The sequence below is a fragment of the Lactuca serriola genome, chromosome 1 (assembly GCF_051521515.1).
Source record: "Lactuca serriola cultivar US96UC23 chromosome 1, Lser_US96UC23_V15, whole genome shotgun sequence".
NCBI classification, from domain to species: Eukaryota; Viridiplantae; Streptophyta; class Magnoliopsida; order Asterales; family Asteraceae; genus Lactuca; species Lactuca serriola.
In genome coordinates, this window is record NC_136408.1 from 163,833,247 (window position 1) to 163,847,547 (window position 14,301).

General features: G+C 33.3%; 2 protein-coding genes across 2 annotated transcripts; both read left to right on the forward strand.

Moving 5' to 3' along the window:
- Window positions 1-1,093: 1,093 nt before the first annotated feature.
- Window positions 1,094-6,993, forward strand: GFAT (putative glucosamine-fructose-6-phosphate aminotransferase). The gene is made up of 11 exons (XM_079038059.1): window positions 1,094-1,507; window positions 1,924-2,096; window positions 2,267-2,375; window positions 2,631-2,776; window positions 2,885-3,049; window positions 3,436-3,796; window positions 4,069-4,319; window positions 5,022-5,136; window positions 5,227-5,482; window positions 5,583-5,748; window positions 6,690-6,993. The coding sequence occupies exons 1-11, from the start codon at window positions 1,279-1,281 to the stop codon at window positions 6,771-6,773; spliced, it is 2,055 nt and encodes a 684-aa protein (XP_078894185.1). The 5' UTR covers window positions 1,094-1,278; the 3' UTR covers window positions 6,774-6,993.
- Window positions 6,994-7,993: 1,000 nt separating this feature from the next.
- On the forward strand, window positions 7,994-9,666 carry LOC145072048 (SUN domain-containing protein 1-like). The gene is made up of 3 exons (XM_079018411.1): window positions 7,994-8,900; window positions 8,989-9,252; window positions 9,432-9,666. Exons 1-3 carry the CDS (start codon window positions 8,130-8,132, stop codon window positions 9,495-9,497), a joined length of 1,101 nt encoding a protein of 366 aa, XP_078874537.1. The 5' UTR covers window positions 7,994-8,129; the 3' UTR covers window positions 9,498-9,666.
- Window positions 9,667-14,301: the final 4,635 nt, after the last annotated feature.

The window sequence follows — 14,301 nt, forward strand, 5'->3', positions numbered from 1 at the left end:
GGTTCTCGGGTTCATGTCTCTGATATCCTCGTCAGACGATGAGCTCCTCCTCAAATGAGTTGCCTTCAAGTCACACACGATAGAGTCAGAGTCGTCTGTTAAAGCAAGCCCTAGCGTTGCCGGAGAAATGTTTGTCTTCAAAATCGGGTCACGTCTCCAATCTCGTCCCTGAAAATGAAGAATTTTTTATGTGTTTTTGTGTGTGTTTGGAGGGGACAAAGAAGAAAAAAAGGAGAAATGCTTGTCTCGAATGTTGATTTTTTTTTTTTTGAGAGAGAGAGAGGTCCTTTATTATTTTTTAATTGTTAAAATAATTAAATAAATAGTATTAGATTTTAAAATAATGAAAGAAAATGAAAAATAAATATCTCAAGGGTATTATAGTCATTTCAATTTTCACAGGGACTATTTTCACATACAAACTAGTTCAAAAGGACCACTAATCCAAAAAGTCGAGGTTTTGACTAAAACCCCAAAAAAATACATACCAGGGACCATTTTTGCAGTTTTGTCTAAAAAATAAAATCGTTTGTAAAATACTATTTTTTCAGTTACTAATATAGTTAAAAACTCAAGTTTTGTATATTCAGTGAGAGAATACATGCAATATAGGTTAATTTGGAAACAAATGTGTAATTTGAAGAAATTAAACGAAGGACATAATAGTCAATATATTAGTATTTCAGTGGAAGAATAAAAAGTCTATGTGGAAGAATAAAAAGTCTGAAAGTCTATGTGGAAGAATAAAAAGTCTGAGGTAGTAGTCTTTTGTGCGAGATAGGTATAGGAATAAAAATTCTATGTGGAAAAATCAGCTCCCTTCTAATTTACCTATCTCCCTATTATATTTTTTATTAATTTAATTGAAAAGAAAAAGAAATCACCTGTTTTTCCTTATTATTTCCATGTGAAAAACCCAAATAAAGTAACTTTTTTCTTTCATTAGTCATTACCACCTACAAAAATTTGGACATGACACGAATTACACAATATCAAAATATCAAGTTATTACCAAATCAAGGCAAACAATATTGAATATTATCTTATCTTCATGCTTTTTATTTTCCGCGTATAAAATAATTCCACTTCGCCAACCGCAACTGACCTGCGGAAGTTGGACCAATCTGTAAATACAAAAATCAAAGAAATTTCAAAAGCCCGATTACACCGGCGCCATCTCACTATCTCCAGCTCCGTTTCGGTGTTTTTCTCCGATCTCTGAATTCACTTCAATCGGGAACAACAACTGATTGTTTATCACCAATTCAATTCACCAAAATGTGTGGGATTTTCGCCTACTTGAATTACGATGTCAGTAGAGAGAGACGCTACATCCTCGAAGTACTCTTCAATGGACTCCGCCGTTTGGAATACAGAGGTTACGATTCCGCCGGGATCTCTATCGATTCTTGCTCCGTCGCCGGTCCCGTTCAAGCACCATGCGATTCCCCTCTCGTGTTTCGTCAAGAGGGAAACATCGAATCCCTAGTCAAATCTGTCTACCAAGGTATATCTATATGTGTTGAAGGGTTTTATATAAAAATGTCATGTGAATTTACCCTAATTTTTCTCAATATCGCACTTCTATGTCGTAGAAATGTTAGTTGATCGCTACTAGGGCATAATTGTAGTAACTCCACCTGTTACGATCCTAAATTTTTTGAATTTCAAGTCGGAAAAACCCTGTATAACTACAATTGTAAACTCTTTGAGAGTTTATGTTATCCTAAACCTATACTACAATTCTTCTGGAGTTTTGACTAAAGAGGTACTTCTTAAGTACAAAGTGTTTTTTAATAATCTTGTAATATCCTACCTCCTACCTAAATATGATCATGTTTTCCCTTGCAATTTGCAAAAGTATTATCGCATTATTGTGTACTAGAATCATAATCCTTATCAGCTTTCTAAATTGTGTTTCAGAGGTCTCTGTTACTGACCTAAATCTGGAAGAATCCTTTTCTATTCATGCTGGAATAGCACACACCAGATGGGCGACCCATGGAGAACCATCTCCAAGGAATAGTCATCCTCAATCATCTGGTGCTGGAAATGATTTCTTGGTTGTTCACAATGGAGTTATTACCAATTATGAGGTCTGTTTCCAATTTTATATGAATTATTGCATATTGTTTCCACTTCTGCATGTATATATTTGTTCCTTTCTTTCATAGATACATCAATTTCTGTATCATTTCTCTATTTTATGTGTTGTAGTTACTTTTTTTTTGGGAATATGATGTTTTATCTTCTTAACATATTGCAGGTGTTAAAGCAATCTCTTCTTCGACACGGGTTTACTTTTGAATCTGAGACAGATACTGAAGTGATCCCAAAGCTTGCAAAATTTGTTTTTGACAAAGCAAATGAAGAAGGTACTTGAAGTCTTTAAAGATACATATTTTCTCACATAATTCATTATTCTTTTAGACTTTAATGTTATGCCTGCCATCTTTATTTCCATAGTGGTGTAGAACAAAGATACGACACCCTTTTACAAGTTTAGAACAAGATATATGATGAGATTTCAGACAGTTTTTCTAGACTTGTTATTAGTTAAATGGAAAATACCAAAACTACCCTTATGAACCAACTCAATATAGAACTGAATGAATCTTTTACTGCTGTAGGTGAACAAACTGTCACGTTTAGTGAAGTTGTACTTGAGGTTATGCGACATCTTGAAGGAGCCTATGCACTTATTTTCAAAAGCAGACATTATCCAAATGAATTGGTTGCTTGCAAACGTGGTAGTCCACTTCTTCTTGGTGTGAAAGTAGGTTATGCTTCTTATTTGCTATTTGTCAATAATATTATAATATTACTTCATTTCATTTCTCACCTTCTTCTGAACTGGTATTGAGAAAGGAATTTCTTTTTGCAGGAATTTGCTGAACAACAAAACAAAGGAACATCATATAATGATTTGAAGTTTATTTCAACAAATGGTCACCCAAAAGAACTTTTCCTCTCTAGTGATCCTCATGCCCTTGTTGAACACACAAAAAAGGTCTTGGTGATTGAGGATAGTGAAGTTGTTCATATTAAGGTGCATAGCCTGCATTCATTGTTCAGTTTATAATTTCTTTTTAGTGTAATGTTTCATGTTTTCAAAAACCCTTTACACCTTTTTTCTCTTTCATGCTTGCCTACTTGAAATATTGTAATATTACACATTGATGTGCTAAAATAGTTTCCTAATCTCTTTTAGTTTCCATGTTTTAGGAGGTTTAGTTTGTCTTTATATTTTAATTTCCATATTTTAAAGATGGGTTAATGTTCTTTAAGGTACTTAACTATCCAAAATGTTCACTTTAGTCCCTCACAAGTTCTATACTTGTTATTTCTGCTCTACTTTTGGCTTCAACTCTTGTTATTGACTTATTTCATTCATGTTGAGTTTTTTTTTTCTTTTCTATTTGTTGTTTGTTACAGGATGGAGGAGTGACTATTCTCAAGTTTGAGCAAGGCAAGGGTAAAGATGGAAAAAACATTTCAAGACCAGCTTCTGTCCAAAGGGCACTTTCCATTCTTGAGATGGAGGTAGAGCAAATAAACAAGGGCAAATATGAACATTATATGCAGAAAGAGATTCATGAGCAGCCGGAATCTTTAACAACCACCATGAGGGGCCGCCTTATACGTGGTGGTTCCAGTAACAGGAAGAGTGTTTTATTGGGTGGATTGAAGGATCATTTGAAAACTATTAGGAGGAGTAGAAGGATTGTTTTTATTGGATGTGGAACTAGCTATAATGCTGCTTTAGCTGCTAGACCTATATTGGAAGAACTTTCAGGTAACTCATTGTTAATAACTTAATAATATATCATCAAATAATCATATGAAGGTATTACGCATTTACCCTTTAAAAATCTTCTTAATTATAACAAAGAAAGTTGCTTTGTAGTCGGATGTTATAGCTATAAACTATAAAGACTTAAAAGCAAGAAACAACATACTTTTATTGATACGTTTATTAAATCATGTTGCTTTCATTTCTTTCATTGAGATCAAATTAGGTTTAATTAGTATGTAGTTTTGCATTGAATTAGCTTCATGTATTCACAGGTATACCTGTAACAATGGAGATTGCAAGTGATTTATTGGATAGACAAGCACCTGTGTATAGAGATGATACAATAATTTTTGTTAGTCAATCTGGTGAAACAGCTGATACCTTAAATGCCCTTGAGTATGCATTGGGGAATGGTGCTTTATGTGTTGGGATTACAAACACTGTTGGTAGTGCTATTGCCCGAAACACACATTGTGGTGTTCATATTAATGCTGGTAGTGAGATTGGTGTCGCAAGTACCAAGGTACGTAAATTTCTTTCAGAAAATATCCCCAAAATACCCTCGAAAAAATATACTCACTAGTGCCACGCTCTGTTCTATATCCACATCTTTGCTTTTGTCCCGAAAATACCCCCATGAAACCACATACCACACTTCTCTTTCAAGTCTTAAACTGTGTGTTGGTGGTGGGGGTTGTTTCTGAGGGGCATTTTCGTCATAACAACAGAAAGATTGGCATGGCTGGTAGAAAACCTTTTCAAAGTGAATTTGAAGAATTATGCTCAATAATACCTTGTCTTGAAAAATATCCTTATTTTTGCTTTTGTGTCAAAAACTGCCTCTCCCAAGCTTGTTTGAGGGGTATTTTTGTCATAAAAACAACGAGATCTTTTCAGAAGTAAAATTTAAGAAAATATACGTTATAACACTCTCTCTTGCAATAATATGCTCACTAGTGGCCTTCTCTGTAATATATTCCCAATTTTGCTTTTATGCCTAAAATGCCCCTCTGAAACCTCCATACCATCGCTTCATTTCCAACTGCCCCCAATTGAACTCTATGTGTTGGTGTTTTCCGAGGGGCATATTTGGCACAAAAGCTAATAAATGGATATACTTCATCAGTGAAGATATTCTTTCTGCTTGTTATTGGGCATGTTTTTTTAATTTTTTTTTTTTTCAAAATTAATTTTTACAAGAATTGTTTTGGGTGTTGACATTTAGGCATACACAAGTCAAATAGTGGTGATGGCTATGGTGGCTCTAGCAATTGGAGCTGACACAATCTCTTCTAAACCACGAAGAGAAGCAATCATAGAAAGCCTTCTACATTTACCAAGTATGATCCATTTTCATTTCCATATTTCTAAATAAAAAACAGGGTCTCTAATTGATTAAAAAAATCAATTTTTTTTTTTTTTTTTTAAAGGCAAAGTGAAGGAAGTGTTGAAACTTGATGAAGAGATGAAAGATCTTGCAAAATCCTTAATCTCAGAGCAATCACTTCTGATGTTTGGAAGAGGGTATAACTATGCAACAGCTCTTGAAGGTGCATTGAAGGTCAAAGAGGTGGCACTCATGCACAGTGAAGGAATACTTGCTGGTGAAATGAAACATGGTCCTTTGGCTTTAGTTGATGAAAACCTTCCAATTGTTGTCATTGCTACTCGTGATCAATGTTTCAGGTTTGTTTTTTTGAAATATATATAGATAGACAGAAGGGTAAATTGGTCATTTACTTGCATTCAAATATATTTAGAACTGTTTTTTTTTTTTTTGAAACAGCAAACAGCAATCAGTTATTCAACAACTGAAGGCTAGAAAAGGGAGGTTGATAGTGATGTGTACAGAAGGAGATGCAGCAGCTGTTTGTGGGCCATCTTGCAGAGTAATTCAAGTTCCTCTTGTTGTTGACTGCTTACAGCCTGTTGTCAACATAGTTCCATTGCAGGTATTTTTTTTTTTTAAAAAAAAAAAAACTATACTCTTTATTTATTTTTTGTATAAAATCACCTATCATGTATTATGTGTTTGACTGATAAAAAGACCACTGTTAAATGCAAGAAAATATTATAGCTCTCTACGAAAATTTTACTATGAAAAATCTACATATAAAGGCTATGTTTGGCGTACTAGCTGAAAAGCTAACAGATAAAAAATGACGTTTGGTAAAACTAGCTGAAATATATAAAATTACATAAAAGGACATTTAAGAGAATGTGTCTCTATAATTAATTAAAGGGTATATTTGGAATTTTTTTAAAAAGCTCCTAAAAACTAGTCTAAGTAGTTATTCAAAAAGCTAGCATATAAACTATTTTTTGGCTTCCCTAACACGACAACATAAAAAAACTCGAAAAATAAGCTAACTTATCAGCTAGCTGTGGCGCGCCAAACACAGCCAAAGAGTTAAAGTGACTATTACTCTATTAGAAATCTCTGGAGTAAATTACATGAATGATCCCTATGGTTTGGGGTAATTTGCGCATTTGGTCCCTAACTTATTTTTTTAACTTGGAAAGTCTCTGCTGTTTGTTTTTATTACGTGTTTGCTCCCTACTGTTTGTTTTTGTTACGCACTTGGTCCCAGTCTTACCTAAAAAGACTATTATTTAAATAGGAAAAAATGGTGGGGTAGGTAAGGTAAGGTGAGGGGGTTGGGGTTGGGGTTGGGGATGTGTTTATTTAAATAAATTGAAAAGTCAAGGGCAAAATAGTTTTTTTAGGTAAGACAAGGACCAAGCACGTAATTTACTCAAATCTTTGAGTGTCATTGCAAAGTAAAAGTAGATTGGTAATTTCTTCATGCTAACCAATTTTTGATTTATATATTTTTGATGTTATTATATACATGTAAATTGATGTTTTCTTATTTATTTATTTTAAATGCAGTTGTTGGCTTATCATTTAACGGTTCTACGAGGTTACAATGTTGATCAACCAAGGAATCTTGCAAAGAGTGTTACAACGGAATAGAAAATCTATAGATTATTGGCAATTGAAGCTAACATAGGTCACGTTGCATTTAGAGTTCCAATTAATTGGTGTGTTGCAATATATACAATTCTAAGACTGGCTTAACAAAGACATACTATCTCGATATAGAAATTTACATCTTAAGATTTTTTTGATTTTTTTTTTTAATCATGTATATCATAATCTTTTCTAATGATTGTTCTCTTTTTGTTGTTTTTCATTAACATTTAAATTCTCATTTTTGTTTGGACATAAGATTTGGATTATATACTAAACGATTACCCACCAAGGCTGAATACATGTTAGGCCCATCTTTCATTCTAGGTAGTTTAATTTTGTACCAAGATAACAAAATGGTTCAAGTTTTGTCTATCTTATAGAATTGATTTGATCAACTTATATGCTATACTACAAGTAAAACTTAGAAACTCATTATTAGTATAATTCTACAATCGGATAAAAATTTGGTTATAGAATTGATTTTTTTAATGGATTTATGAATATGGCTGAGTTAACTAAAATTTCAAGTCTATGAATATTCATGATCAATGTATTTGATTATAACTTTTTAAGTCTATAAAAAACAATTTCATTTCCTTTCATACGGTGGTATAAACTAAATAAGTACATAAATAATAAAATAAAGGGAAATTTTGTCAAATAACCAAAAATGAGGTGGGGTTGAAAAATATAACCAAGAAAACCTGATTTTCATAAAATGGCCAAGGTTTCTGTAGAGTTCGGCTCTACAGAAGCCTAAATTCTCTAAGTAAGTGATGTGGTAGGATTAAAATCATAAAACCATATAAATAAAATACTATTACTGCAGAGGCCGTACTATTTCTGCAGAAACTGTGGAAATGTCATACATAAAAAATGCTTATTTAGCTACCATTTACGCAGAACATTAATATTTTCTGCAGCTCTACGAAATCGTCCCGTTAGACGTCAGTTTTTGTCTTTTTTGCACAAGTGTCCAATTCCTCGGAAGCTTTTTTTTTTGCAAAGTTTGTCTACGTGGAAATCTTGGTATTTTATGAAAATACAATTTTTTGTCATATTTTTCAACCCCATCTCATTAAAAAAAAAAAAAAAGAAAGAAAGAAATTTTTCCTAAAATAAATTACAATTAAAAAAATGAAAATCCGCCAAGATTTTATACAACTTATAATTCCCGTTAAGGGTAGTTCGTTCCCGCCCTAATGCCACAAAATGTTCAATTAGGAATTCCGATTTTCAACGTAGTTGCAATTCTCAAACAAATTTGGTTTCAATCTCTACACTTTCATCTGCAATCGAAGATCGGTGGTGACTGTTAGAGATACAATCGTTTCTGCTTCTCCTGTTGACGACGCGATGGTGAAGGAATCAACACCGCCTAATTCAAGAGCTAATCTGAAGAAGCCTCCATGGCAGACTGTTCTCACTTTTTTCACCAAAAACTACGCCCTTTTATTGGTAGTACTGCTTTTGTCTGAGACGATTCTGCGGTTGCTATTTGGGAACAATGACGTTTATCCGTTAGGGCTCGATAGACGGACTGCTGAGGAAACCAAGTCCCTGTTACATACGACAACCAAGATGATGCAGGTTCAGATTGAAGCTGTGGACAGAAAAATCGAGAAAGAGATCGAAGATTTAAGAAACGAATTGAGTGAGAGAATAGACGAGAATGATTTCTTCTATGGGGCCAGATTGCGTGATTTTGGCGAAAGGGTTGATAGTATTGGGCGATCATTGATTAGCGAGGAATGGTTATGGAAAAATGAATTCAACAAAAGTATAGAGAAATTAAAGTTCAAAAAGGGGAAGGATGAAGGGGATTTTAGGTTGGATGAAATGAAGGGTTATGTGAAGGAGATGATTGAGAAGGAAATCGACAATCATGCTGCTGATGGACTTGGTACTATTGACTATGCGGTTGCTTCTGGTGGAGGAATGGTGGTGAAACTCTCTGAACCCTACAATTTGCAAAATGCGATTCATCTGTCTGCTCTGAAGATTCTGCAACCTAGTTTTGGTGAACCTGGTCAATGTTTGCCTCTCAAAGGGGACAGTGGTTATGTTGAGATCAAATTGAGGCAAACCATCATCCCAGAGGCTATAACTCTTGAACATGTTGCAAAGGTTTGTTCTCTTATCTTCTTTTCTCTGAAGATTCTTGTTGATTTGTTCACTTAATTTGTGCATTTTATGGTGTTATGAACATGAACAGAGTGTGGCATACGACAGATCTATGGCTCCTAAAGAGTGTAGAGTGTTTGGATGGTTGCATCCTGATTCCAAGAAGATGGTTTTGCTAAGAGAGTTCACATATGATCTTGAAAAAAGAAATGTACAAACATTCAATGTTTGGGAGAATGGATATGCTGTGAACATGATGAGATTTGAGTTCAAATCAAACCATGGAGATCCCACTCACACTTGCATATATCGCTTCAGGGTTCATGGTTATGAGCCCCATTCTCTCTCATCCTTGGTAACACACTCAAGAAATTATATGCTATCTCTTTATCTTATTAGTTTACATAGATTTCATGCTTAGGTTAAAATTGAAAATTAGTAATTGGTCCATATAATCAAGTTTGTATGTAATTTGATTATGATCCTTGAAGCCTGGTGCTAATGTGTATTATATGCTTATGTTTTTGGTTGCAGATTCTTCAGACTAGTAAAAATGAGTCAACTCTTACAAGTGAAGTGATGATGAATATATTGGAATAACAATGAGAGGTAACTGTAGCAACTTTTGTAGTCATATATTTTGAAAATATACCATAACTTGTAGTAACAGTCTTTTTTTTTTTCTTGTGAAAAGTTAAACCATGCTTTTCCATTTCTTTCATAAAATCTCCTTATAAAATTCATCTTTACATGTCAACTCAGTCATTCCATTCCAAATATGACACAGTTATTATTAAAGTTTGTGAAATGGCAAAATGGGGAGAACTTGTAAGCAACACCAAGAGAAATTCAGATTGTCAAATTCTAATCAGATTATGTTGAGCAAGTTATAGAAATGGTTAAAAATGGAAATTTATATTTTTTTGAATGAGAAATATGCATGGAATATCATATGATATGATTGATATCATTCTAGTTGTTTATTAAGCGGGACAAAATGATAAATATGAGAAAATTATTTTAAAAACAAAATTAGCATTTAAAAATCTGTAAAAGATCCTTATTAAGGTTATTGTTAAACATTAGAAAATCAGGCACAAAGTGAAATATCACTTGAAAATGGTTTGGATCACCATATAATATATATTAATTTTATTTTATTTTTTATATTAATGTTATTAATTTAATGTAATTAGTATGTGAAATTTAAAATTTAAAATTTGAAATGAAAAATCAATTATTAGTTTAATGTAATTAGAATGAGAAATTTAACATTTAAAATTTGAAATGAATAATTAATAGGTTGACATGTGGCATTATAGGTAACATAATATTAATGAGAATTTCTAATATTATGACACTTGTCAATCTATTCTAATAAATGAAGGTTTTTTTGCCACATGTCATCTTCTTATTTATTTGGACACATGGCATTTTATAGAATTTTTAAATTTTATATTTTTCACTTGTCATTTTATTGTATTTTTCATTTTATTAAATTAAAATTTCACATTTAATATGTAAGGTATTTATTAAAAATGATGTATATATGTAATGTATTCAATACATTAAAGTCTCATTAATTTTAATAATTCAAAAAATTTCTTATTTTTCTTATAAATTCAAAATTTTCAAATTGTTAAAACTTCATATTTATTTTTTTTAAATAAACCTATGTAATACATGGGTCTCACACCTGGTATGAGAATAAACTTATTTATTTATTAGAACAGAGAGAAAAGAGATATGGGTTATATAATACATATAATCTACTAGGTGTGAGACCCGTGTATTACATGAGTTTATTAAAAATAAAAATTTAATATAAAAATTTAAACATTAAATATTTTATAAAATAATACTTTTATATAACATAATGTAATTCTTTTTGGAACATTTATAAAAGAAATCAAATATTCTTTAGAACATTTATGAGACTTTATTATCAAATTAATAGAATGATTCTCTTTCGTTATATGAAATTTTATTTTAAAAAAATAGAAATTCTCAAAAAATGACAAGCGGAAAATAATAATTCTAAAACTCCCACAAAATTACATGTGGCAAAACTCTTAAGAATTTGACAAGTGACAAAAAAAACCTTCATTTATTAAAAAAGATGAATCGACTTTTAATTAAGATTTGCAAATTGAGAAACAAAACGACAAAATTGTAAGTTTGGTCCTTGTGGTATGTCAAAAATTGGATGTTTGGTCCACAAAGTTTTGTGATTGCACCGGTGGTCCAAAAGGTTTGATTTGTTGTGGAATTAATCCAAAGGCTTAACAGCCGTTTGTGCCCTCCGTTTGTGTAAGGGTATTTCTGTCCAAAAGGATTGATCTTGTAAATTATTTGTCAAATAAGGGTAACTTTTGAATAAATTAAATTAAAGTTTGATTCCACTTTGACTTTTGACTGGTCAAAATAGGAACCCGATTAGAAAGTGGTCAAGGGATTTTTTTTTGTTCGTCATTTGATCGTGTCAAGGGGAACGCAAAGGAAACGAATACAGAACACGAAGGGAAGAACGAAGGCATAATCGATTGGAAGGAAGAGGAGATTGGAACGGGAATGAACCGAAGGCAGTCAAGAAGAAGGTACACAAAGTTAGCGAAGGTTCGATCGTTCTTCTGGCTGAAGGAAGGGGGTCCGATGGCTTCTGATTTTTCGTCGATTGATTCGCAATCGGTGATGGCCTCCAGGGTTCGACTTAGGCCTAAGAAGAGGAAGGGAAATGAGGAGGCATCGAGAGGTGTTAGGAGGCGGTAGTCGACGACTCATTCTTCTTCTACTCCTGTCGTGTAGTGCGATGGGTAAAAACGAAAGGCATGATAGTAGCGACTGGCTGATCTGTTGAGCTACCTCCGATCTACCTTCCTTCTATTCGAGTTTCACCGTCGGACAGAAGAGAGAAAACCGAGCCTATAAGATCAGCCCTCGTAGGAAAAGAAATCGGTCAAGGAGGCCGCCAGAGCAACCCCCTCGCCATCACTTTTGTTGACAATAGTCACCACCGAACCACTCTTCTACTTTCGTTATCCTTTTCCTTGTACAAACAAGCACATTGTACAAACAAGCACATTGTACAAACAAGCACAGGTGGTGCCCTCCATAGGATCGACAACTGCTGCTGCTTTCATTCCCTTTTCTTCTCCGATCAGACACGAAGGTGAAGAACCACTCTTCCATCGTTTGTGTTACAGGACCAAAACAATCATTCCCTTTAAGATGATGACCGTGTTGGTCCCTTTACCCAGATTTTGTATCAGATTGGCAAAATCAGTCCCTCTAGTTGTAGCTTTAAATTAAAATTAGCCACTTGGCATAAATTTTTTCAAAGCATGTCCGAATTTAATAAGATATTAAAAGAAGATGTGTGAATTGATAGAAATACCCTCACACATACAGAGGGCACAAACTCCTGTTAAGCCTTTGGACCAATTCCACAACAAATCAAACATTTTGGACCACCGGTGCAACCCAATAACTTTTTGGACCAAACATCAAATTTTTGACATACCACAGGGACCAAACTTGCAATTTTGTCGAAACAAAACATAATATCTATCGGTCGACTTTTAATTAAGATGTCCAAATTGAGAAGCAAAAAAAAATGAAGCTAATTACATATTGATATGAAAGTATTTGAAATCTAGAAGCACAAGAATGTTCATGTAGATAGAAGTGTACCACATCTCCTTCATTATGATAAATTAGAAGTTAATTTGGAATTAATTGCCAATTAGTTAATTTGGCCTTCAATTTAGGAGTTTTGAAATTAAAAGAAAGATATGCATTTTTTAAAAAGATTTGTCATTTATTATCACATTTATTATATTCCCATCTATGATGTATAAAAAGAATGACGATACGTGACAATAAAAAAACATCACCAGCTTCGCAATGATTTGGCAGAGCATGTATATCAAGTTAATGAAATTGATTTAAATGAGCCAACAATGATATCAACGAATATTTGGACCGGAAGATTTTATGTTATTTTGATTAGCATTTCTACGTTATTAAGCTAGTTAATTTAAATTTCGTTTCATGTTTGTTAAATCAAACGTAATGTTTTTAAATTTTAACGAAATATGATGTTATTTTAATTAGTATTTATTTTTTGTTTTATGTGATTTTTATACTTTTGAATTAAAAAAAAAGGAAAAAGTTGATAGGTAAAAACATCACCACACCCTACTTATAGATAAATTGTTGTAAAAATGGTAACAACTTACATGGCGCCTATCTGACACACCTTTTTCATAGGTAAAAACTTTACAACACCCTTTAGCCTAAGAAATAATGGATTAACTATTTCCGATATGTAAATCTTTCGTTAATTTCAAGTTTGTAAAACAAATGAACAATAGTTGATACTCAACAAACTTGGAATTTTCTAATTATATTACACCATTGAATACATTCCGAATTACCAAATCAATGCAAAGAGAAGAATTTAACTTGATTCCTTAAATAATATATTATCAAAGTTGAAATGCAACTGTAAGCATATTAAGCAAACACAAATCGTAAAATCATATTCAACTTACCTACTTGAAATTGAGATGTGTAATCTTCCATACAGAAATAAAAGTAAAAAAATCTCCTTTTCATGTGATCACTTTAAAGAAATAAGAATCAACGGATTAACTATTTCCAATTTGTAAATCTTTAGTTTCAAGTTTTTAAACAAATGAACAATAGTTGATAATCAACAAACTTCGAATCAGTAAAAGTATGATGCTAGTAATTAATTTGTATATAAAAGAACAATATAGCAGTGCACTTTCATCTAATCTTTATTATAGTATCCTACTTACACACACGTATACAATAACATACATAGTAACATATAAAGTCAAACATACACAATCACATACACACATAGACTCAATGGAATACAATCACATACCAGGCGATTGTTACCTAGCTATGTAATAAAATTATAAGTCCTCCTTTTCCCATGGCCTCGACTCTCCCCTTCTCTTAGACCATCTTTGTTTCTCTTGTCTGCATGTTTCTCTTGTCTGCATAATAGGACACACAAACACAAAAAGGGGAAAAGGTTAACCCGAGCTTGGTTCCCTTGGCCTACTCAATCCATCGATTAATATGTCTTCTTAACCATCGAGCTTGGTTTCCGGTTCTATAAAATCCCGTTAACCGGTTCCGGGTTTTCCGGGTCCGGGTCCATCCGGTCCGGCTTTGGACCCACTTTCATCCCTAGTCGGCCTGGTCCACTCTCCGAGCCTCGACACGTCTGGTCCGCCCTCTTGGGTCCTACAGCCTATCCAGACCGCTCGCTGGGCCTTCGGGATAACCGGTCCGCCCTGGGTATGTTGGCCTACAGCACAAAGCAGGACCCGCCTCAACCCAACCCCAGTCCAACAACCATGTACAC